This window comes from Indicator indicator, chromosome 9 (assembly GCF_027791375.1).
Source record: "Indicator indicator isolate 239-I01 chromosome 9, UM_Iind_1.1, whole genome shotgun sequence".
Taxonomy (NCBI): domain Eukaryota; kingdom Metazoa; phylum Chordata; class Aves; order Piciformes; family Indicatoridae; genus Indicator; species Indicator indicator.
In genome coordinates, this window is record NC_072018.1 from 835,752 (window position 1) to 859,958 (window position 24,207).

Below are 24,207 nucleotides of genomic sequence, written 5' to 3' on the forward strand. Positions count from 1 at the left end.
CCGATAATGTAAGCCCACGTTTCAATCCATAAATATCAAGCTTTATAATAATTTTACATGTCTTTCCCCTTTTTTCAAGAGATGAAAAGGCAGAGATCAATCCAGGAAGATACAAAGAGAGGAAATGAGGAGAAGGCTGCGATAACTGAGACTCAGAGGAAGCCATCAGAAGATGAAGTGCTTAATGTATATTAATTTTTTGTCTGGTTTCATGATTGCTGATAATTCCAAACTGTATGTGGAAATAGTGCCTTTATTTGTTAAAATGAGATGTTAGGGTTTTTTTTTAGATGTCAATCTCCAGCGCATTCAAAGCAGAGTGAGAGGGGTGCACTGTTGAATTAGTCTGCAGTGTGGTGATAATTGTCAGATAAAAAAAAATGAATTTTTCAGAGTTCCACAGCCCCAGCTTCCTTGAGACATTTCCATCAGGGCACTTCCCATAAAGAGATTCCAGTATTGATCTACCGGGAGGATTTTAATTATTACAATAGCAGATACCGCAGAGCTGCAGTTAGAGGGAAGAGTCACATGAGACCTGCTAGAATTTCTCAGCCAACCCATTTTGTTGGCTTGGGTTAATGGGTGTTCAACCTTTCCATTATCCAGATCAGCCGTGAATTACTAGCTGAATGATGTTTGCATTAATATAATATATATGGTAATTTCTTCACTTAATTAACGGGGAGGTTCAGCTCAGTAGGAGTATGGGCTGATCATGTGTAAAATTGATTTGTGAGGGAAATATTTGATAGACCGCAGGGAGAAAGCTGGTTTTGATGGACAGCTGCAGGACAGGAGCAGGAAGAACAAGTTTTAAACATGATTTTTTTTTTGGGGGGGGGAGGGTGCAGGGGGGTATGGGGTTGTGTGTCTGGAAACACAACACAGCCCTTGATGGTGGCCGTTGGTTGCCCTCCACGATTTGTCTCGGCACCCTTGCCGAAGCGCTGAATGGCCGGAGTCAGAGCTACACCAAACCCTCCAACTTTTGTAGGAGCCCTGAGTTATTTTTAGACCCAGTTGTACTTTAGCAGAGCTGGAAAGGGCTGGCAGAGTGAGCTCACATTATATATGCAGATGCTACACGTGAACTCTTGGGATATTTCAGCCTGACACAGCGTTTCTTTTCATCTTCTAATAACAATTGTTAACAATTATGCATGCTGACATTAGGGAAGTTTTCATACTGCTTTCAATTCATTAGAGGTGATGCAAGGCAGTATATTGCTCATCACCACAGCTCCCCACAAGGATTCTGATTTTTTTTTTTCTTCAGGGAGTTTGGTGGTGGTTGTTTTTCTGGCTGTAGGAGAGAGGGAAAAAAAGGGTTTCCATTAGAGCTGTTCCGTAGGAAGAGAAGGACCAAACTAACAGTGGGCGTCATGTGCTGAAATTCAGATACCCCCAAAATTCAAAGCTCTTCACTCCTGACTGATTGTGGGAGCCCAGCCACGCCATCAGCCTTCACTTTGGGCATGTCTTTATCTGAAATAAGATGCTGATGGCATCAGTGTACCTGTTGCCTGCCTCTGAAGCTGAATTGATGATTTCAGGCACATTCCGCAGAGAAACAACTGAAAACATGCACTGAAAGTTTCTGAGACCCTTACTCAGCAACAAGTTAACCTCTAGCAGGCAGATGAGCCTCATAACAGTTGGACTTGCTGATCTTAGAGGTCTTTTCCAACCTTAGGCATTCTCTGATTCTATTCTATGATTTTAAAAAGCCTGTCCCCAAAGGACAGTGATTTCAGTTGTGGCCTTTACAGAGTGCAGATGAAACCTGAAATTGTTTTGCCAGTTTGGCTGTTTCCCTCCCCTCCCCCAGTTTAAACCATTCTTCAAGGCTATGGGGCAGGCATAGGAGGAAGTGGATAGGGTAATATTTTTCTCCTACCTTATGCAAAAAGATGCTTCAAGAATGACATTTCAGCATGATGCACAGCCTGTAGTAACTCGATACAGCCAAAACAATGACTGGGCACAAAGTCCTTGAGCCCCATGAGAATAAATGGGAGGTACTAAATGGCTGGGTTTGGGCTTCTGGCGAGGCAGCCAAACCACTTGGGAAGTGTTTGGGAGATTTGGGTGGACACCTGCAGAGCAATGCTGAGAAATTAGAGAGAACCAGAGGAAAATTCGACTTGTTAGTGTTGCCACAGCTTCGTTGATAAGGTTCACTATGGCTTACCAAGCTGGGCATCCCGGGGCCACCTCCCAGCCAGGTGTCAGACAGCACTGAGACAGGACAGTGTGAGTTAGTCCCCGTCCACATGAGCCTCTGACTGGTGCCATTTGTCACCACTCCTCAGGATAAGAATCACAGTTAGAATAACTGGCAGCATTTTCACGGATCACCGTGAAGCAGGGCGATTGCCTGCAGGCAGAGAAGCCCAGGGAGCTTCTTTTGGGTTTAGGTTTTCATCTCACAAAGCTCACTTTTTTAACTGTCATTAGAGATTCTCGTGCTGGTTCTTCTAGCCCCTAAAGTCAGCATCTTAAAACGGGAGTAAATGGCACGTTAAAGAAGTGCTCCGTTTGGATTGCCTTTGCCTTTCATTCTGCTTTGTTAACGGCAGCTTTTGTGCGCTGGGAAAGAAATCAGAGGAAATACAGAAAAGCCAGCCAGGTAGTGGGGGGGAGGGAGGAGGGAAAACACAACAAAACAAAACAACAAAAAACACTGCAAAAGCAAATGTTCCCTACAGAAAAAAAAAAAGGCAAACAAACCAGGGCATTTGGCAAAATTATAAAGCTGAGGAAATGTAAGCGTTAGGGTTTTGGTAGCCTGCGCGCTGCTATTTGGTTGTTTAGGTAAGTGCCTTACTAAGTGTTTGTGGAAAGGAAAAATGCAACTTACAAGTGATGTGTTTTTTTTTTTCTTCTTCTTCTTCTTCTTCTTCTTGTTTGTTCTCTTTAACAGAAAGGGTTCAAAGACACCAGTCAGTATGTTGTAGGAGAATTGGCAGCACTAGAGAATGAGCAAAAGCAAATTGACACCCGTGCCGCGCTGGTGGAGAAGCGCCTTCGCTATCTCATGGACACAGGTACGGTGCCCAATTACACTGTAAACAGTTTTGGCAAATTGAGCGTTCACAAACTCTTATAGAGTTTTGGAAGTGTGAATCTTTGAAGCCTGAATGTTCAGCAAAACTGCCTTGAAAATAAAAAGGCTGCGATTTGCAGCCACCTCTCTGGGCCCTGGTGATAAGAGTGCCTTCATGGGAAGTGATAACTTGCCCTGATACCGTGTGAGCCAGCACTATTGAACAGTGTGCTCATCCATGCAGAGTTGGAATACACATCTGTGCCTCATTGATATGCCACTGCTTAAAAAAAAAAAAAAAAGGGAAGGGGAGGGGGAAAAAAAAGTGAGATCTTCACTGTTCTACTGATTCAGTGGGAAAAAAAAAAAAAGATTTGGCCAGCTAAAGCCATGTACTGCATGAAACAGAGCACGCTACGTGGGGGAAGGCTCCATTGACTAGATCACTGAAATTTGAGAATGCTATCTGGTTACTGATGCGCCACAATTATTTTTTTATATATATTGTTTATTTATTTATTTACTTATTTATCTGTCTATCTTCAGGAGAGTAGGGTTTCAAAGTCTGTCATACTTGGTGTTGCAGGAGTGGTTGAAAGGATTAAAGAGTAGGGGGTAAGATTGTGGGTTTTTTGTTGATGGTGGTGTTTGAAGTGTGATGGTTTGGACTACTGCGAAGGGAAAAGTGGAAAGCTGTAAGCGCAAATGGTGCTGTGGTAGTTCAAAAATAAATTACATTATTGGGCCAAAACAAGCAAACAAACAAAAATCCCTGTTCTTCTTGGGCCCTTGGGGAAACAAACAAACAAACAAAAAAGTAAGTTCATTGGTCCAAATGACTTTGTGGCTAAATTGTCTCTCAAAGCTCTATGTGGATCTGATGTTAGAAAGTTGAAGTCTGGCTTTAACTCAGCTAACAGATTTTGAAAGCAAATGTAAAGCTGGTGCCAGGTTTGGAAATGCAGATGAATAGAATAAGGTGAAATACAGAGGAACAGAAGAAAGGAACAACTTTAGTTAACATTGAGGAGGAATGGAACAAAACTAGAAGTGGGGAGATTCAGATTGGATGTTAGGAAGAAGTTGTTCCCCATGAGGGTGGTGAGAGCCTGGCAGAGGTTGCCCAGGGAGGTGGTGGAAGCCTCATCCCTGGAGGTTTTTGCAGCCAGGCTGGATGTGGCTGTGAGCAGTGTGAGGTGTCCCTGCCCATGGCAGAGGGGTTGGAACTGGCTGAGCCTTAAGGTCCCTTCCAACCCTGACAACTCTGTGATTCTATCTGAAGTGAGCTTTGCTGCGTGCACCCAGGTGCTTGGCTGGGGTTTTAAATGCATTTGCTTTCTCCTCTTCTTGGGTGCTTTAACTTTTTAAAATGGTTTTACAAAGGCATGGAGCTCAGCACCTCTCTTTGCAGCCTGGGTGAATGCTTGTTGAGTAGGATTTTTGCCTGTTGCAGTCTTCTGAAGTACTTTTTTCAGATGCATAACGTGGCCTTTAGTCCTCGAGCTGGAGCAGAGGCGTGCACGCTCCTCTCTGCTGGGGGTGGGGGTGTGAAGCGGGAGAGCCAGGGCAGCGCTGCACAGGTCTGCTCCAAACTCAGACCACCACCTCTAGAAACACACAGAGTCACCAGCAGGGCACCTGGGGATGTTTAAAACTCCAATAGCCACCAGACTGTCTGATTCCTGTGGTTTCAAAAGGGATTTCTTTGGTCTCCTTATGTGATTTTGGTTTAATTTCTTGCGTTTTGCAGTATGGCAGAAGTTGCTCTCTGCCCTTTGTGTCTCATGCTCACGATGAGATGGTGTTGCCTTGAATGATCCTGCAGAAAATGGAGACTCCAGAGAGGCTTATCCAGTGTAGCTAGGAGGGTTGTAGCAAGAATGCTAATGAGCGCCCCTCTCTTGGTTTCCTGGGTGTGAGGAACAAGTGGTTCAGCCATCACCAAAAAAAAAGTTACTTTTCTCTTCTGGAGTGTTCCCTGAGCACTCAGGATTGAACTGAGAAGAAACCATTTGGCAGGCCCTTGATAACATAAATCCTATTCATCTTCCCAGCTTAAAAACAGGATTTAGTAGGAAAACATGTGAAAAGTGGAGGTGCTTACATGCAGGAAACTCTCGTAACCTTGAAAGCAAGGATGCTCCAACCTAGAATGATAGAACCCTAGAGTGGCTTAGGTTGGAAGGGACACCAGAGATCATCTACTCCAACACAGGATTGCCTCCTAACTAGACCCAGATGCTCAAGGCCTCATCCAGGGGATGATCATCCCCAGGAAGGAGGCATCCACAACCTCCCTGGGCAGCCTGTGCCAGAGTCTCACCACCCTCACACTGAAGAACTTCTCCCTTAGCTCCAGTCTAACCCTGCTCTGCCTCAGCTTCAAACCATTCCCCCTTGGCCTGTCTCCAGACACCTTCAGCAAAAGTCCCTCTGCAGCCTTCCTGCAGGATCCCTTCAGCTATTGCAAGGCAGCTCTGAGGTCCCCCTGGAGCCTTCTCCTCTCCAGGCTGCACACCCCCAGCTCCCTCAGCCTGGCCTCACAGCAGAGCTGCTCCAGCCCTTGGAGCATCTCTGTGGCCTCCTCTTGCCCTCACTCCAGCAGCTCTGTGTCCTTCTTCTGCTGGGGACAGCAGAACTGGAGGCAGGATTGGAGGTGGTTGACATCTGACTCTGACTGTATTCATTTCACAGGGAAAGACTTTCTGTCCTGCTCCCATGTATCAACACATCTCTACAACTGCCTGAAAGGAGGTTGGAGCGAGGTGTGGCTGATCTCTTCTCCCTAAGAGCAAGTGATAGGAGGAGAGGAAGTGGCCTCAAGTTGCACCAGGGCAGGTTTAGGTTGGAGCTTAGAAGAAACTTCTTGACTGAAAAGGTTCTCAAAGCCTGGCACAGGCTGCCCAGGGAGGTGGTGGAGTCTCCATCCCTGGATGTGTTTAAAAAATGTGTAGACATGGCACTTTGAGACATGGTTGAGAGTGCATGGTGGTGTTGGGTTGGCAGTTGACTTGATGATCTCAGAGGTCTTTTCCAACCTTAATGATTCTATGAAAACAGGCTGGTGGTAAGACCAAAGAGACATGGAAACTAACCCCTGGACAATGCAGGCTGACAGATTCATAGCTTTGACTGAAAGGGAAGCAGCTAAATGTAGGGGCAGTACATGGTCTTGCTTAGATTCCACCTCAAACCACTGGCTCACTTCATTAGACACTCCACTTACTATTTCTAGCACTTAAAATTGCAAAGAAACATTTGAAAATGCCACCTTGGCTTTACTAGGGCAACAGTGGCTGTGGGTAGCTGCAAGGAGTGGGTCTTGGAGGTTCTCCATGCCTCCCTCCCTTTCTGACATGGACCAGGAGAAGAGGAGTCATAGAATCAAAGAATGGTAGGGGTTGGAAGGGAACTCTGGAGATCACTGAGTCCAAACCCTCTGCCAAAGTAGGATCACTTTAGAGAAGGTCACAGAGAAACACATCCAGGTGGGTTTGGAAAGTCTCCAGAGAAGGAGACTCCACAACCTCTCTGGGCAGCCTGCTCCAGGGCTCCAGCAGCCTCACACCAAAGAAGTTTCTCCTTGTGTTGAGGTGGAATCTCCCATGGTCCAGCTTGTACCTGTGTGCCTTGTCCTATCACCTTCACCTTGACACCCACCCCTCAGATATTTGTAAAGGTAGATCAGATCTCAACAAGAGTCCCCAATATGGTGCTCTCTAGTCTAATCCCTTGGATGCAACCTTGGTTTCAGAGGGATCCCTTCCAGTGCTGCCCTTGCGTCTTCTGCCCTCCCTTAGGAAAAGGGCATCTAGTGGAAACAGGGCTGTAGGAGGACAGTCCAAGCCCTTATCTGCAGGTGTGGTACCATTTTCTGGCCCTACAGGACAGCTTTTTGGCTGGGGAAGCCAAGCTCCTGGCTCTTGGCCAAAGGGGAGCTGGGGTCTTCAAAAGTTGTCAGCCAGGCAGAGTTTGGAACTGGCTGAAGCTTTGTATTCCCAGCACCAGCTGCTCATGATTTGAGTGGAGACACTTAAGCATAGAATCATGGAATTGTTCCAGTTTAAAACCCCTCCAAGCTCATCCAGTCCAACCATCCACCCAACACCACCAAGGCCACTAAACCATGGCCCCAAGTGCCATGGCCACAAGTTTCTTGAACACCTCCAGGGATGGGGACTCCACCACTTCCATGGGCAGCCTGTGCCAATCCCCGACCACTCTTGCAGCAAAGAAATTTTTCCTCATCTTCAACCTAATGCTTGGCCCTGGCACAATTTCAGGCCATTTCTTATCACCTGATACTAGGGAGAGGTGACCAACCACCACCTCACTGCAGCCTCCTCTCAGGGAGCTGTAGAGAGCAAGATGTGTGGAAAAAAAAAATTAAAAGTTATTAAAATTATGGGATTGGTGCTTCCCATTTGAATGGGAACAGTCAGACTGGTATCAATATCCAGTAGTTTATGCCACTGGTGGCATAACCCCACTCCTGGGTCTTGGCTTTGAAAATGCAAAGGTGATCTCACCTCGTCCTGGTGTAACATAGCAGAAGTGTGCAGAGCAAATGTGGTGCAGAGGAGGAGGAAGGAGTTGTATGGCGGAGGATAAAAATCATATAACCTAATAGCATTGATTTCCCTTCTCCCCCCATTCCAATGGCCTGACATTAAACGATGACAGGGCTGGGATTACCTTGCCCTCCTTCAGGATTGTGCTTAGCCATGTTGTGCCTAACCTGTTATGGATAAAATAGTTTTGTCTCTGCTGCTGACAGTGTCTTTTCTCCAGGGGAGAGTCTTCTGTCCTTGTGTTTTCAAGTGTCTATCATCTTGATAGCCAAATGCCAATTAAAATGCAGCATTATCACATAATGCAATTAGACCAAAACAAAACAAAACAAAGAAACCTCGTTTGCAGATCTCTAAATCTAAATTTTTTTTGCCCACACTTTCTTCACTATTTGCAAAAATAAACTATTGGGTTGGGGGAGGGGAGAGAAAAAAAATCTATCTCTATAAACTGCAGCTGTTGGATATTTTGTTGTCTGACCAGAGGGTAGGAAGGGGGTTTTGAGTTGTTTTTATCCTGATCAGCTGCAAGCTCCCAAAATGTCCATGCTTGTGTCACGCACCCGAGGGTACCTCCTGTACCCTCACCAAGTGGATATGAGCACGTTTGTGGCACCCTTATGAGGCTTAATGAAATAAAAGCAACCCAGCCCTCTGCTACTGCTGCCGACTGACCGCTGCTGGTAGACGTAATTGAATTAGCAGCTGGCGCTAAAATAAACACAGACAAAATAAATACAGACGAGGAGGGATAAAAAAAAACCCAAAACCCGAAACAACCTGCTGAAAGCTTCTGTAATGTTTTATATTAATAGGCATGCAGAATTCTGCACTTTTTTTTCCCTTTTTTTTTTTCATTACGTTGTCCCTAGATGAATTCAAAGTAATTGGGGTGGTTAATTTTATTTACACAGAGCCGTTCACAGCGCATTAAATAATAGAGATAATTGAACAAGAATTGTCAAGTGTGTACTGATATCAGACATATTACAGAAGGGAATGTGCATAAAACTTCATTTCTATGCAGCCATTGTTTATGGTAATTAAGTACACAGATTTATCCCTTGGTTGCCTTCCAAGCTTATGGCAACTGCTATTGTTGTGCTCCATTAATATGTAATCAGGAAATAGTTTAATTTTCTAATCTGCAGTTGGAGAATTCACTTTCTAACAACTCTTAATTACTGCATTGCCCTAATGATGCTCATGGTTAGGAAAACTGAACCAATAAACTCCGTGGAAGAAGCCAGAGGGGATTATACTTCCAGAGGTGGTGCTTACTTAATAAACTTGTTATGCCTTCACCAGAGGGAGCTCAGTGTCCTTCAAAAGCAACTAATTTTATATTTTGGAGTCGTGAGTACCCACGGCGCGAAGAGTTAACGCGGGGCGTGTGGCAAGGGTGGCTGGAAATTGGATTCACTGGAGAGCCAGATAAGCAATCCTATCACCGGCTGGGTGTTTTTCCTGCTCCCTCGTAATTGTGGAGTTTAATTGCAGGGGAAATAATGCAGGTGGGTTAAGCCATTGTTTTAAAGTGTCCTCGTGGGGTTATTTCTGTTGAGTTTGTTTTCTCTCATTAGCCAGGTTCAGCTGAAGGCGGTATCGCAGAATCTCACGCGGGCAGATAAGCTCCCAGTGCTGACAGCTATCTTCTGTTTGCTGCTTTCGGGGTGCATCTTAAACAGTAAAGGTGGTGGGCTGTTCTTTTTTTTAACTCGTTTCCATTTTCCACTGGCCCATCATTCACCTTGATGGTGATTTCCCTGCTGCTGCTTTACCCGGTTGAACTCTCACGGCAGCACTGAACTTGTTTGCGATGCTGCTCTAAGGTGAAAATCAAACGGTTGGGATCCTGCAGTCAACCTGTGCTGACCCTGCCAGGAAGCCTCTGGACCTCTAAATAAGAAGATCCAAAGAAAGGGAGTTAAAGTCTGCTGAGATTTACCACCCCTCTAGGATCTGATACACCTTGGTGGTTCTCCAGGGTGCTGATAGTCTGAATGAGAAGATCCAAAAAGGGCAATTAAAGTCTGCTGAGATTAACCACTGCTGTAGCATTTGATACACCTTGGTGGTTCCCCTGGGTGCAGATAGTCTGAATGAGAGGATGCTAAAAAGGGGAGTTAAAATCTGCTGCGATTTACCACCCCTGGAGGATCTGATACACCTTGGTGGTTCTCCAGGGTGCTGATAGTCTGAATGAGAAAATCCAAGAAAAGGGCAATTAAAATCTGCTGAGATTTATCATCGCTGTAGCATTTGATACACCTTGGTGGTTCCCCTGGATGCAGATAGTCTGAATGAGAAGATCCAAAAAGGGGGAGTTAAAGTTTGCTGAGATTTACCACCCCTGTAGGATCTGCTACACCTTGGTGGTTCCCCTGGATGCAGATAGTCTGAATGAGAAGATCCAAAGAAGGGGAGTTAAAATCTGCTGAGATTTACCACCCCTGGAGGATCTGCTACACCTTGGTGGTTCCCCTGGATGCAGATAGTCTGAATGAGAAGATCCAAAGAAGGGGAGTTAAAATCTGCTGAGATTTACCACCCCTGGAGGATCTGCTACACCTTGGTGGTTCTCCCAGGTGCAAGTAGTCCTGTGGGGTGTCTGTTGATGAGCTCTGCCTTTTTAATGGCATTTGCTGTAGCCTGAGAGTCTTCTGCACGTTTTTCTTGAGGGTTTGGGGCGTGGGGTTGGCTTTTTTGCCCAGCTCATACCCAATTCCAACACGGCAGGTGCTGAAGACAGGGCAGCATCGCCATCTCCCAGCCGCCGCTTCACCCCTCCGTCTCCAGTGCGTAAGCTTCCTCCTCAATAGGACTAATTACACTGTGAAGCAAGGCACAAACATTGAGGACACTGTAAACACATATGTTGTGTCACTGCAAATTAACTCTTACCAATCGAAGCAGCAGCAGAGGCTTTGTTGCCACATGTGAAAGGCAAGGCACATGTATTAATTAGTGAGCGTTTTGCATGGCTTTGAAGATAGAAGGGACTGAGGTTTGGTAAAAGGGAAACATTGGAATTTATCAACGGAAAAGGGAACAGGATTGAGCTAAAAAAAAAAAAATACCAGTAGAAGAAGATGTTTTGAATGGATGATTTAGTCTCTTGGAACAGATTGAACTTTTCCCTTCTCATCCTTAATTCTCATTTGTGTTCAGTCCTTTTGGCTGTCACATTTCTTCTCACTGTCCTTTAGTGTCTTGCTACTTTTCGGCAGAGTTTGCTAAAAGTTGGGTCCTGGGAAACAGGGGTTTCATTTCAAAGACAGAAAATGCTGTGGGCACATGCCAAAAAATACGTTAGAGGGGTGTCTGCACATGCCGTGCTCTGTTTTACCTGCAGTCCAGGGCCTGTGCACGACAGCGCCTTGCAGCCCCCGAGTGTGTTTTTAAGTAAAGCATACAAGTTGTGGAACGCTGGAGAGTCAGCAATGCTGGGGCTTTCTGCTTGTCTGGCAGGATCCTGTTTGAGGCATAAAATGCAGTTTCTTCCTATCAGAGCACATCTACAGGCGAGAGGGGGGACAAAAGGCGCTGGGCCGTTAGGTAGCTGGGAGCCTGAGCTGCCAGTGTCCTTCCCTCTATCTCCCTCCTTATCTTCCGTGTAGTCACCATCTGTGGTGAGCCTGTGCCTTACAGCTATATTATCCAGAAGGCAGGTGTAGAAGGTATTTTCCTTCTTTTGGGCAGCAGCAGTGTCTGGCTGGTTCTTTGGACAGCTTGGGGGCTGGCTGACTGACGCCATTGTTAACCAGGCTGGCGGCTGTGAAACTGTTTTTTGGAACCATCGCAGCGTCAAGTTGCCAGTAAAGTGTCTAGGTTGCTTTGGGGGGTTTTGTTTGTTGGTTGTTAGTTTTGTTGTTTGTTTTTTTTTTTTTTTTCCCTTTTTCTCATCTATTTGAAAGATGGAGAGTGCACTCACTGTCAGGTTAGCAGAATAAGTCTCCTTGCCTATTGCTCACAATTATAATGCAGTAGGGTGACTTGTTTGGGGTATTCCTGTGTCTCCTGTATTGCCTCCAAGGATAGGTCATCGACTGATTAGTAACCTCTTTGCATAATTTCCCCTTGTGAACTCAGTCAAGAGTGAATTTTCCTACCTATGCTGTTGCATGACAATCTGCATAGAAAGACAAAAAGAACTTCTAGCAGAACAAGCTGCTGTGGCCAGAAATAAAAAGTGTGCATTCACAGGGCTGAAAATGGAACCAACAAGATAAATGTGAATGTGTTGTCAGGATGTGGGTTTTTTTCCCCTGGAGATGAGATTCTCCCTGCTGATGGGGTTACTCGGCCACTCATTCACAGCTACACTCCCTGAAATGGCTTTTGGAGTTTTATTAACCTGGGAGAGCTGCTTTTGTCTGTTAGAAATCTAGAGATGGTGTTCAAAAGTGGTGCCAAACCAGAGCGAAATCCACACTCCGGGATGACTCAGAAACACAGCTGTAACCTGGGAGGTTCGTGTGCACCAAGGGCCACATCCTGAGGTGGCAGAAGCGGCTTGAAACAAACAAAATTATCTCAGTTTTAGAGTGGAGGGAGATCTAATCTCCCACTCCTTGTTTTCATTCATAAGCAGAGCCCCTGATCCGAAGTGCACGGGGACACTTGCAGGCAGCAGGCTTTTGTGCTAACTGGGGAAGTATGGGGCTGAGCAGATCTCCAGTGTCAGCTCTTTTGCAGCTGCTCTTGGCTTGCCTTCCAGTGAACGTATTACACCTGTCGGGGCAGGTTTCTCTCAGGGAATGGGTATCCTGCAGCAGGGCTGCATGGCTGGACCCTGCACGGCTCGCTAGAGTCAGCCCCGGTGCCTGTGCCCCCCTGGTTCCCCTGCACCCACTACGTCTTACCTTTGCGCATCGGGATATGGTTTCTATTAGAAGTCAAACTGCTCATCATCACCCTAGTTTGACTAAAGATTTAAGCTGAGCTACGTGAGCAGCATAGAATAACATTTCTTGCTCAGAAACACAAACAGCTAGCCAGGCTCTAAGTATATTATCAGGCAAGTTCTTTCAGAAACGTATTGCTAAAGAAGCTTAACATTAATTATTGTAACTTTGGGAAGATTACATCCACACTAGCCTTGTAAGAAGCAGCATACACTTCTTGACCTCCAATGCTAGAGCTTTAAGACACAAGAATGGCATTTTCCCAACTTTAATGGGATAACCAGTATTAATCTTTCAGCAGTAAGGGAAGAAAAAGTGTTTAGAGTATAATACCCATCTGAGCTCTGATAGAGGTTGCTGTTGTGTGTGCCGCAATCATAATTCATTTGTTTCTTTCTCTCTCATTTTGGTTTTGTTTTCTTAATTATTTAAGGAGAAAGTGGTACTAGATTTTTTTTTTTTTAATTTTCAAACCCAATTTCCATATTGGCTTCTGGCCCCAGCTGTTCTTTCTGTTTCAGTGCCAACTTTTTTTATGTGGTCTCTGTCTTTTGTAAAATTTCTTGCCAGCAATATCTGTGAGAGCTCTGCGAAGGAAAGCACAAGAAGCTGCAGTTGCCAAGCTGCAGCCCTTCCAACATTGATGGATTTCCTTCGCTTTCAATTGAATCTGTGGAGTAGGGAGAAAAAAGACATAGAGTGTGAAGGGGAGCAGAGATTCCCCAGTCCTAGCTGGGCTTACTTGGGGAACACCACATTGGCTGGCGGAGCTGGGGTCAGTTATTTACCTTCCAGAAGCAGGAAGGAAAAGTTGAGAATTCCTGAAGGCACCCTTAATTAAAAATCTTTGCTCGCCTAGTGGAGCTGAGGTCAGTTATTTGCCTTCCAGAAGCAGGGAGGAAAAGTTGGGAGCTCCTGAAGGCAGCCTCCATTCAAACGAGGCCGGCGGCACGGAGCACAGAAAGCCGTCACGATCCGCTCCCAAATCGAGGAAATGCAGCAGGATTTCAAGCACATCTCTATTTACATAGTTCAGCACATGAGATTGCTGGATTATGATTAATTTTAATAGCTACATTAAAAAAAAAGAGAGAAAGAAAAATACATCTAACATCGCTCTTAATTAGAATAATCTCTAAAGCCAGTTAAATGTTTCAGAAGACAAACAGTTTAATTAGCTAACCTACAGAGGCTCCCCTCCCCCCCAATGTGCAGTAGTCTTAGGCTTGGTGTTAGCCTTTCAAGCAGTCTTAAACAATCGGATGAAAAGGGATTTTAGGAAGATTAGAGGAGGGGATGCTTTAGACGTTGTCCGTTAATCATGAGATACGCACCAGCTACAAAGTTTCACAAAGAAATGGGAATTGCAATAAAAATTTACTTTGGTTATCTAGTTAGCATGAATTACAAGCTGTAACATCCAGTGATAAGGGTGTTTAAGAAATGTATTCTTTTAATTGTCGATCCCAGCAAAAATACATGCTGGGGTGTAGTAGCAAGTGATACACCAGATTAACATTCTGAAAGGGACAATGCTTTTTCTTCCCAGGAACCAGGCTTTTGTTGAACTATCCCAGGGTGCCACTAGATTTATTTTGGTTTTATTATATATATATTTTTTTTTTTTTTTTAAGGGATTCCAACTAAAACTTCAAATAGAATTGTTAGAGTTGGATCTTCATTTTCTCTCTTGCCCGCCTTCAAAGAATACTTGAGAAAGGTCTAGGGTAGTTCAACTTCGGTTTCTTTTTGCCTTCTTTTTGCCTTTTTTGGTTTTGTTTTTAATTGAAGAAATATTACTTTGGAGACTTTGTGCTTCTTTTCTGATTGTTTTCAGGTAGCAACTTTTTGTTTGTTTGAGGCTATAATTTATACCTCAGCTCCTTCACTTCTGTGTTTTCTGCTTCATCTTCATTTAAAATTAGAGCTTTTTTTTTTGTTTTTTTGATCTAGAAGTGTCTGCTGAGAAGGGAATAAATACTTAGAAAGCTTTCCTCTGAACCACCTAAACAAACGCTCATCTCTTACTTTTCCTGGAACATTTGTCCTCATCCTTTTTATTCCTAAAGCCAACAAATTTCTATTTCTCACCTCAATTAGTTGCAGCAGCAGCTGAGGCAGCATCCAGATGTCCCTGCCCTAGATGGAGGTGATCTTGTTTTAAATACATCTCCATGCTCCTATCTACACACCCTGGGGGAACTGTTTACCTGTTCTGAGAGGCAAAGGGCAGCTCTTAAAGAGGAGACACTGACCCTTATCTAGCCTTTAACATGAGCAAAGAATTCCAGAGTGTTGCCTTTACTCTTTCCGCTCAAGTCCCCTGAATTTGTGACAAACAGATTCATGGTGCAGGGAGCCCCTTGGGAAAATGCAAATGTCAGCACATCACCTCTCTTAGCATGGGGGCTGGCAGGCTGAAGTCAGATGTCATACCTGCCATGCCGTGGTGCTCAGAAAGGTGCATGCATTGGGGCACCCCTTTGCTTTTCCACTGGAGAGGGAGATGGAAAAACTCAAGACAAAAGAGACAAGGAGGAGAGAAAAAAAAAAAAGGAAGGAAAGAAAGAAGCAAAGAAAGAAAGAGAGAAGGAGAGAAGGATAGAAAGAGGGAAAGAGAGAATGAGAGGAGAGAAAGAAACAGAGAATGTGAGAAAGATAGAAGGAAAGAAGGAGAGGGGAAGAAGGAAAGAGGAAGAAAGAGAAGAAAGAAAGACGGAAGGAAAGAAAAAAGAAAGAAAGAAAGAAAGAAAAAGAAAGAAAGGAAAAAAAAGAAAGAAAAAGAAAGAAAGAGAGAAAGAAAGAGAGAAAGAAAGAAAGAAAGAAAGAAAGAAAGAAAGAAAGAAAGAAAGAAAGAAAGAAAGAAAGAAAGAAAGAAAGAAAGAAAGAAAGAAAGAAAGAAAGAAAGAAAAGAAAGAAAGAAAGAAAGAAAGAAGGAAAGAAGGAAAGAAAGAAAGAAAGAAAGAAAGTAAAGAAAGAAAGAAAGAAAGAAAGAAAGAAAGAAAGAAGGAAAGAAAGAAAGAAAGAAAGAAAGAAAGAAAGAAAGAAAGAAAGAAAGAAAGAAAGAAAGAAAGAAAGAAAGAAAGAAAGAAAGAAAGAAAGAAAGAAAGAAAGAAAGAAAGAAAGAAAGAAAAGAAAAAGAAAGGAAGGAAGGAAGGAAGAAAGGAAGGAAGGAAGGAAGGAAAGAAATAACAGAGGGGAGGAAGGAAAAAAGAAGCGATTCTGGATATCTGCAAGTTGGCTGATGTGACCCTGTGCCACCTACCAGCGTGCTGGCTGTGACCCAGTGATGTGATACTCCAAGAAACTGAGAGAGATGGGCTGTCTCTGCTTTCTTTTGACCTCCCAAGGCAGCTGCGTGGTAGGGACCAAATGGCATGGATGAAGAAAATCTGCCTCACACCTGCTTTCTCCAAACCGCCTGCCACAGTGCCAGTCTGCCCACCAGGCTCCCTTGGGAGGCAAACCCATGCCTGGCCTCCCCTCCTCTCCATGGAATACCAGGACAGGATAGTTAAGATAGTTTCCTCTTCTTCAAAACATCATTAGGATTGGAGGAAAAAAAAAAGAAAGAATCTCTTGCTTGCACATTTTGCATAAATACATGGTAAGTTATCAATTGATGTTCAAATAGCTTAATTGAGTTTGAGGAGGGGAAAGGTCATTTAATTGGTCTATTGAAATGTTAACAGAAACAGATATGGCAAGGAATAGACCTTAATAGCTGTAGTGTGGCACTGCTGTCTGCATTCACTTGCAAAATTGTTAATTAGGGCACTTTGGTAGTTCATTTGCTTTTGTATTGATGTGCTTAGTCCAAGGAGAGAAAAATGGGGTTGTGTATGGTATTTCCAGGGGGCAGCAGGAGCTTGCCATATGGCCAGGGATGAGGAAAATAAAGTGCAGATGAGAGCTGGGTTGTGATTTGTGCCAGGGCCTTCCTTCACGTGCTTCCAGATATGCAAGCCATCTTCTAGTGCCTGGGCTATTTTTATAGGTGATTAAGTTTGAGGTGTTTGGCTTCATTTTCCTAGTCATTTCAGTAATGGACTTGAAGAATGCTATAATTTTATTTTTATATATATATATTTGTGTGTATAAAGCTTTTTAAACTAGATGAAGGGGGCTGGAAAGCAGAACAAGGAATCAGAGCTTGGTGTTCGCTGAGCCCCTGGAAGAAGAGGTGATCCAAAAGGTGCCAAAAGAATAGATTCAGTTGCAATCACTGGCCCACAAGTCATCAGGGCCAGTGAAATGACAAAACCAGTCCTTAGTCTGTACTTGAGGTGCGAGGTGCCTCTCTTGCAGCACAGAACCCTTTGGGGCATTGGCATTTGGTAAGTGGGAATAGCAAAACCGCACCCAGCGTACAGCAGCATTTGTTGAGGGGGGGAATTGCAAGGATTAATCCTGGTGCTGTTTCCTAATGGACTTGCTGTATGCAAAGCTTGATCTTTGAGTTGGCTGCCAGGCTACTGGATGGGGTAGAGTGTGTAGTAATACCCTGGGTGCTCTCTAAACAGAGACTGCAAGACAAAAAAAAAACCCACAAGTGAAAAACCAAGTAGCTACAAACCGTCACTTTTCCAACAGGGATCTTGTCATTCTGCTGGAGCAGGAGCAGGCTGGGAGAGGAGATGGCATTTTGCAGCAAATAAAGTGCTAATCTTACCAGCCCCTAACTGAAAAGGACTTCTTTTTTTTTTTGCTTTCTTTCTCTATATTGTAATTTCCTGTTTGGGTGCTGCCTCTGACAGTGGTTTCAGGACCAGGAGCTGAGCTTCTGGTGTTCCTGTGGCAATGGTTGACATCAGCTTCATCTACTCCTCTGTATTTGTGAAAGTGTTTTAGGTGAAGATCACAAATACATGCAGCACAGCTATCTAGTGCTGCTGCTTTAATCCCAGTCCCAGAAAGTTTCATTGTGGCCCTATGCAAATGTATTTACATAGGAATGGGGGCTTGGGTCCTTTAAAGGAGGCAACAAAGTTGGAAGACTGAGGCCAACAAATAAATGAAAGTTTCTCTAAATCCATTGGATAATAGAGGCAGTGTTAAGGCTAACCACAGTGTTGAACTAAACAGAGGGATTACTCCTGGGTTTTGCATCAGTTGTTTTCTGCCGGGTGGCCTCAATTTTCAAAAAAAAAAAAAAAAAAGAAAAAAAGGGGAAAAAAAAGGAAGGAAAAAAAAAAGAAAGAAAAAGAAGTGTAAGGGGCGCACATTCACATGGCGCACTGAGAAAAGAGAGATGCTTAATTCCATCAAAGCTCAGAAATCAGCCATTAATTTATTCTAACCTCCAATTGTTGGTCATTTGTGAAACATCTGGCCTTTAAGTCATAGGAACCTAAACATAAGTACAATGTGAGCTCCTCTGCAGATGGGAGCGGGGCGTCGCAGGGGAGCGTGGGCTGGGCGCGCGGCCTCAGCCTGGGCATTGCAGAGGCCTCCTCCGCCGCCGCTGCCACCGCCACTTAATATCGGAGACTTGGAAACGTATTAAAATGGGAATCCTTCAGTTAATTTACTCTCGAAATTAGATTATTGTTCATTTGCATCTTGGAAAAGTTCTGCCATTCAAAAGAGTCTCTTTCTTCATGGTGAGTTAACAGTTAGATATTTAGCAATCTTGCAGCTTGCTAGTCAGAAGGAGTTTCTAATGAAGTTGAAATTTGAGATGGAAAATGTATAAAAGCTTTCAGGAAAGACATACCCTATTTTCCATATGGCTAAGTAATTGTTATGATATTTGTTTTAAAGCTGGACTTAGACACTCCTGACTGCCCTCTAATTTGATATGGCTGGGCCCCGGCGATTCTTCTGGAGGAAACTTTCGCAGTAGAATGCAGTGAAGGAGATAAATAATTTTGCAGCTATAAGCACGTTGCAAAGTATAGGGGAAAAAAAGCCCCCAACCACTAACTCGCTCGCCGTTGCTGTCGTGTGGATAAGTCCAGGTTATTTTGTGCCTCCGCTGGGAGCTGGAACCTGAGAGAAAAGGAACAGAGTGATTAAAAGCAGATTGGAAATAAAAGTGGCATCTCAGAGCTGGCAGAATCCTGCCTTTTGTTAAGCTTAAAATAATGCCTGCTCTTTAATTCTCAGAGGCAAAGGCCTGGGGGGGGAGGGGGGGACCTTCGATAGGGTTTAATTTCGTTCTTCGTGTACGGCGTAAACGTTGCAGCATCTTCTGCGATGAGGTTTCGTGCCTTTCACGTGGGCCATAGAGGGAAGTTAGATTTGAAGTGTGATGGTAAAATTCAGTCCACGTGATTATGGGGGGATCTCAGGGCTTTCTGCCTTCAAGCACTCACCTGCTTGTACTTTTATTGGGTTGTTTTTAAAGCCCAGCCTTCCCTCTTTCGCCTGGCCCTTTGCTTTTCTCTGTCAGCAGAGGCTGGCTGCAGCATTAAGGCTGTTCTGATGGTAATGATAATGATGCTGTCCCAAGTGCATGACAAAAAGACAGAATTTTGAAGGGTTTTGTATTAAAGCAGCTCTTTTCTCTTAATATTTGTTTATCCTTCCCCCCCTTGCTAAGTAAATAAATCTTTAATCCCCACTCCATTGTAAAATTTACTGTATCCAAATCCAGACAGTTGTAGCTCCTTTCAAGCCAGGTTTGATCCCTTTCTTCTAAAGGGATGTCTGCGAGTTTGGCAGCCTGACACACGTAACGTTAAAAAAATTCCAAAGAGTAAGTGAGGAGTGACTTAATACATTTGAATTCTCAGCCTTTCCTTCTCCCTGCCATAGGTAGCATGGCTAGCACTGGAGGCACGTGGCTGTGGAGCCCGTGGGAGCTCACGTGTTGCGTGGCTCGCCTACGCCTGCGCGCCTACCAGCGACCCACCGACACGAGATTAAAAAAAAAAAAAAAGAGTCACGTTTCAACTTGGTTAAAGCCCTCATTTCCCCAAGCACTGATGTCCAAAGTACTGGTAGGATAGTGGAGATGAGAGGAGAAGGGGGTGGGGGGAGGAAGAAGGAAAAAAAAAATCTCTTTAAACAGCTTGTGAAATGTAATGTTTGAAATGGGTCTTTGAGAACATTGCAGATTATGGCTTGCGTAGTGACTCTCTCCAGCTCTCTGGGAAATGAGCTGTTGACATTCTTTTGGGTCATCATCTGAGATAGGAGGGCAACCACAAGGATTTAGCAGATAAATTCCTCCAAAAAGACCTTTATCCATTTCATTGCAACTTGGAAACGTTCGTGTCAAATAGCGGCATTAATGTAGCCTTTTCAGCCCTTCAAAGGGAGCCTTATATGTAAAAAAAAATATATATAATAATATTAATAATAAACCAAATGGCCAGAGTAATAACTTCTTTAGGTCTTCTAAGAGGTAATTCATGATTTACATAATTCTGGAGCATAAACTCATCTTTCATTCAAGAGGCTCTGAAACAGAGTTGGGGATCTTACACGGCAGAAGAGCTTCTTTTGAATTCTAATCAGCTGGATCTGTCTCCAATTCATTTCTAGTTTATTGTAAACAGTGGAATTTAAATTAATTTCTTCTTATCTTGTCTTTTGAAGGAAACGAGCAACACGTTTAAAGATTTTCTTTTTAAGTGCAGCTTGGAGTTATTGGGGGTTTTTATTAAACTTTCTAAAGCTGGTGTTGGTCAGGATGGATTTTGACAGCCGGGCGATGATTATGCATTAGCATAGGTGATTATAAAATAGGTTAAAAAATAAAAAGAATGGAAAGGAGGGGGAAAAAGGTGGGGGAGGGAAGTAAGAAAAAGGGAAAAAGGGGAAAATTTTAAAAAGAAAAAAAGGGGGGGAAGGGAAAAAAGGGAAAAGGGGGAAAAGGAAAAAATGGGAAAAAAGGGAAAAGGGTGAAATAAAGAAAAAGGGGGGGGAAAGGAAAAAAGGGGAAGAAAAGGGGAAAAAAAGGAAGAAAAAGGGGGGAAAAGGAAAAAGGAAAAAGGGGGGGAAAGGAAAAAGGAAAAAGGGGGGGAAGGGGCAAAATGGGGGGAAAATGGGGGAAAGGGGAAAGAAAAGGGGGAGAAGGGGGGGAAGGCAAAAGGGAAAAAAAGGAGGGAAAAGAGTAAAAAGGGGGAAAGAGGGGAAAAAAGGGTGAAGGAAAGGGAAAAAGGGGGAAAAGAGAAAAAAGGGGGGAAAAGGGAAAAAGAAGGGGGCAAAGGGAAAAAAAAAAGAAGAAAAAGGGAAAAAAGAAACAAAAAAGAAAAAGAAAAAAGAAGGGGAAAAAAAAGCAAGAGAAAAAAATTTAAAAGAAAAAAAATGCCCCACAACAATAAAAACAAAAAACTTTTTGACTTGAACTCGAATGATACTATATAGGCTGAATGTGCAAGGCAAGGTTCCCACAATGCACTGTGCAAACCTAGGCTAACAACCACCCCGCTGGGTTGAAAACCTCCAAAAAGAGGGAAAAAACCCCAAGACAAAAGCAGAATGAAATGGAAAGCTTACCACCGGTAGCTTTCAAAACCGACAAACTAGGCAAACTATACATCTCCACCACTCCAATTTTGTCAGAATGCTAATGAGCTCGCTCTGATCTTTACTCGGCTTCCCGTGTTTTCTACATCTTCAAGGACCACATGGCGCTAGCAAAATAAAGACAACTAAATGAGAATTTCGAATGCTTTTTGTGTCAGGGCCCTGGTGCCTTTCAGTTGACGCGGTCGGTGAATATTCTCAACTTAAAAGCGTACAACAGGGGGCTGGGGGATGAACTTTTTAGCTTGGGGGGGGATTGTGGGGGGAGTGAGGAAATTTGGACAAAAGTAAATGAGTGTGATGGAGGAAAATATGAGAAAAATTTCTGATTAATTTCCACTCTATAATATCAATGACACCTCCAGCCCCCTCTCCTTGCTCCTTGAACAAGAGATGCTGATAAAAGATGAATGCTGCCAGTGTTGTCCGCCCGTGAATGTTTAGTGGGTTTTTAATAGCGGCATTCGACATGAAAGGCACCAGGAAGTACTCTGCATTAGCAGTTGAGATCACTAGTTAATAGGATGATGTCTTTTAGCTTTTGTCACAAGATTATTAGAAAGGATGGGTCTCTGTTCTCATCCCGGCATACTTTGGAGTGCTTGTTGAGCACAAGTGCTAAAATACAGGTTCCTGGCCACCATCGCTTAGCGCACCAACTGAAAGCCCCTTTTAATACAACACCTTTTACTTGCCTTTTTTGCCTTTTTATTTATTCTCTTTTTTTATGCACCAGGTGATTTGTGTCATTGATCTCTTATCTGCCCCCTTTAGCTGTATTAATTACTTGGAGTGGGCTGCTTCTCAATGGGGGCTTGATAATGCCTGCGTGTATTATAGATTCCCCATCCAAAATAAATCCCTTCTGCGCCCTGCACCTTCACAAACCTGATTATCAGGCTGTGTTCAGCAGGCTGCATTATGCCATCCTGAATGCTTCTGGCTGGAGTCATCCAGTCTGCAAGGAAAATTTGCGCTGGAGGAGGGGAGGGGTGAGCTAGGAAGAGGTATCCTGCTCCCCAAGCCAAGTTTGGTCTTTGGAAAACAATTGAATTGACAATTCTCTGTGGAATTCTCAGAAGCAAACGGTGGTGTCCTATCTGCTGGTGTCAGAGAGTGGGGAGGAAAACGATGAGTGCTCAGTTTAGCCTGAGAGGTGAACTCCATTTCATAATTGGTTTGTCACCATCTTCAGATGTGAGAAGCATCAGTGCACAAACAGCAGGAGAAAGTCGTAGCTACACAGGGTCTCCTCCTGTTTTCCTACGTGACGTAAATCAGAAGGAACTGATAGCACCAAGGATTGTGGAGCAGTTTGCCAGCCTTGCTTTCCTGTGGTCACTGTTGTTTTGCTTAGCTCAGAGTGGTTGCTCTAAGGTGAGCTGCAGACTTGCCAGCCCATGAGATGGTAGAGAGTTGTCCAACCATGCTGCGAAGGACAAAGATGCAGGCGCCGAAGCACCGCAAGAGGAAGGATAGAGTAACCGCAGCAGGTCTGGTGAGGCAGGAAACTCAGGAGTGCTGCTAAAAACAACATCTGGGCCATTTACCTTTCTACAGTTAGCACAAAAAGTGAGCAAGAGCATCTCAAAACCTGCTGAAGAGGTGAATGGCACTTAATGTGCCGCTGGTTGGGGTTTTTGCCGGTGCCAGTTTGTGAGCACCTAGCGCTTAAGGGGCTGGAAAGGTGCTCCTGACAGCAGTTTGCATTGGACAGAAGAAAAGTGTTTTGCCAGGGACACAGGAGCTGGTGATTTTTGTTGTTACATTCACAAAAGTGTGCTCTTTTGGAAGCAAAACAAGATTATCAACCACTTGCTGAGATGCTTTTCTCTCCAGGGTTCAGGATCAGAAACTTGCTGCCAGAGTAATGGTAAGGGGAGTTTTGGCAGCTACCAAAACCTTGAGTGAAGGAAGTGCAACAGAGGTGCTGCCACATTGCATCCCAAGTACGGCTTGGATGACCTGAAGCCCACAGAGTTCCATTGAACTGCCTGCAAGTACTCAATCATGGAAGCACAGAACTGTCAAGGTTGGAAGAGAGCTTTGAGATCACCAAGTTCAGCTGCTCAGCCAGAGCTCACAACCTCACCACTGCTGCTCAGCCACTGCCACTGAACCATCTCCCTCAGCACCACATCCACACAGCTTTGAAATCCCTCCAGGGCTGGGGACTCTATCACCTCCCTGGGCAGCCTGGGCCAGTGCCTGAGAACCCTTGCTGGGAACAGATTGTTCCTAACATCCAACCTGAACCTCCCCTGGCACAACCTGAGGCTGTGTCCTCTTGGCCTGTCACTTGTTGCATGTGAGAAGAGACCAATCCTCACCGGGCTCCAGCCTCCTTTGAGGTAGTTGTAGAGGGCAAAGAGGTCTCCTTTCACCCTTGTCTTCTGAAGATTAAACCCCAGGTCCCTCAGCTGCTCCTCATAGGACCTGTGTTGAAGACTCTTCACCAGCTTAGTTGCTCTTTGGAGAAGCTCCAGCACCTCAGTGTCCTTCTTGTAGCGAGAGGCCCAAACTGAGCACAATCTGAGCAGTGCAAAGCCATCCATTGAGGGCTGCTGGTGCAAAGGAACTGGCATGAGCCTCAGCTGGTCTTCTGACAGGAGTCTTCAGGATCTAGGTCCTTCATATATGAATTTCTGCACAGGTGTGGGGTTTGTAATTGCCAGAACTGAGCACTTCTGAGTGACAGAGAACTTCTCAAATTCTTCAGGCTTGTCAAAAGACTTCTCCAGTTTCCCTTCTGTCATGCTACCTCTACAGTCTCTTACTGGCAAGCTCTTTCCCCTCCCAGCTCCATCTCCTCCCATTATCAGTTCCTGTGAAGCAATCTTGACTTGCTTTTGGGAAAGGAGGACCATCCTTCTGGTCATACTTTTCCAAATACCCAGCACTTCTGCAGCTGAGGAGCTCTCACAGAATGAAAGCACCATAACAAACCCCAGCCTTCACAGGTCTGATTCTCTAATTCACCACATCTCCTCTTCGTCCTTAAACCTGCACACTGGTAGGCAGAAGTTCCTGGGAGGAGACCTCTCCAAGCCAGCTGTGGGCAGCATCCGTGCTTAGCCTTCCCCAGGCCAAGTCCATTAAATCATTAAAGCAGCTCATCAGCAGCAATGGATTTGTCTTTCAAGTGAGACAGAGTTACCATTGGCTGGAAGGACTGAACTATGAGTTGGCCTCCTCTCCATGC

At 44.4% G+C, this 24,207-nt stretch overlaps 1 protein-coding gene across 1 annotated transcript in view; it reads left to right on the forward strand.

Annotated features, from left to right (window-relative positions):
• EHBP1 (EH domain binding protein 1) overlaps positions 1–24,207 on the forward strand; it is a 273,205-nt gene that overhangs the window by 228,929 nt on the left and 20,069 nt on the right. The window contains exons 18-19 of the mRNA XM_054383732.1: positions 80–186; positions 2,927–3,050. Coding sequence (XP_054239707.1) covers positions 80–186; positions 2,927–3,050 — 231 coding nt within the window. The remainder of the gene's footprint in view (positions 1–79; positions 187–2,926; positions 3,051–24,207) is intronic.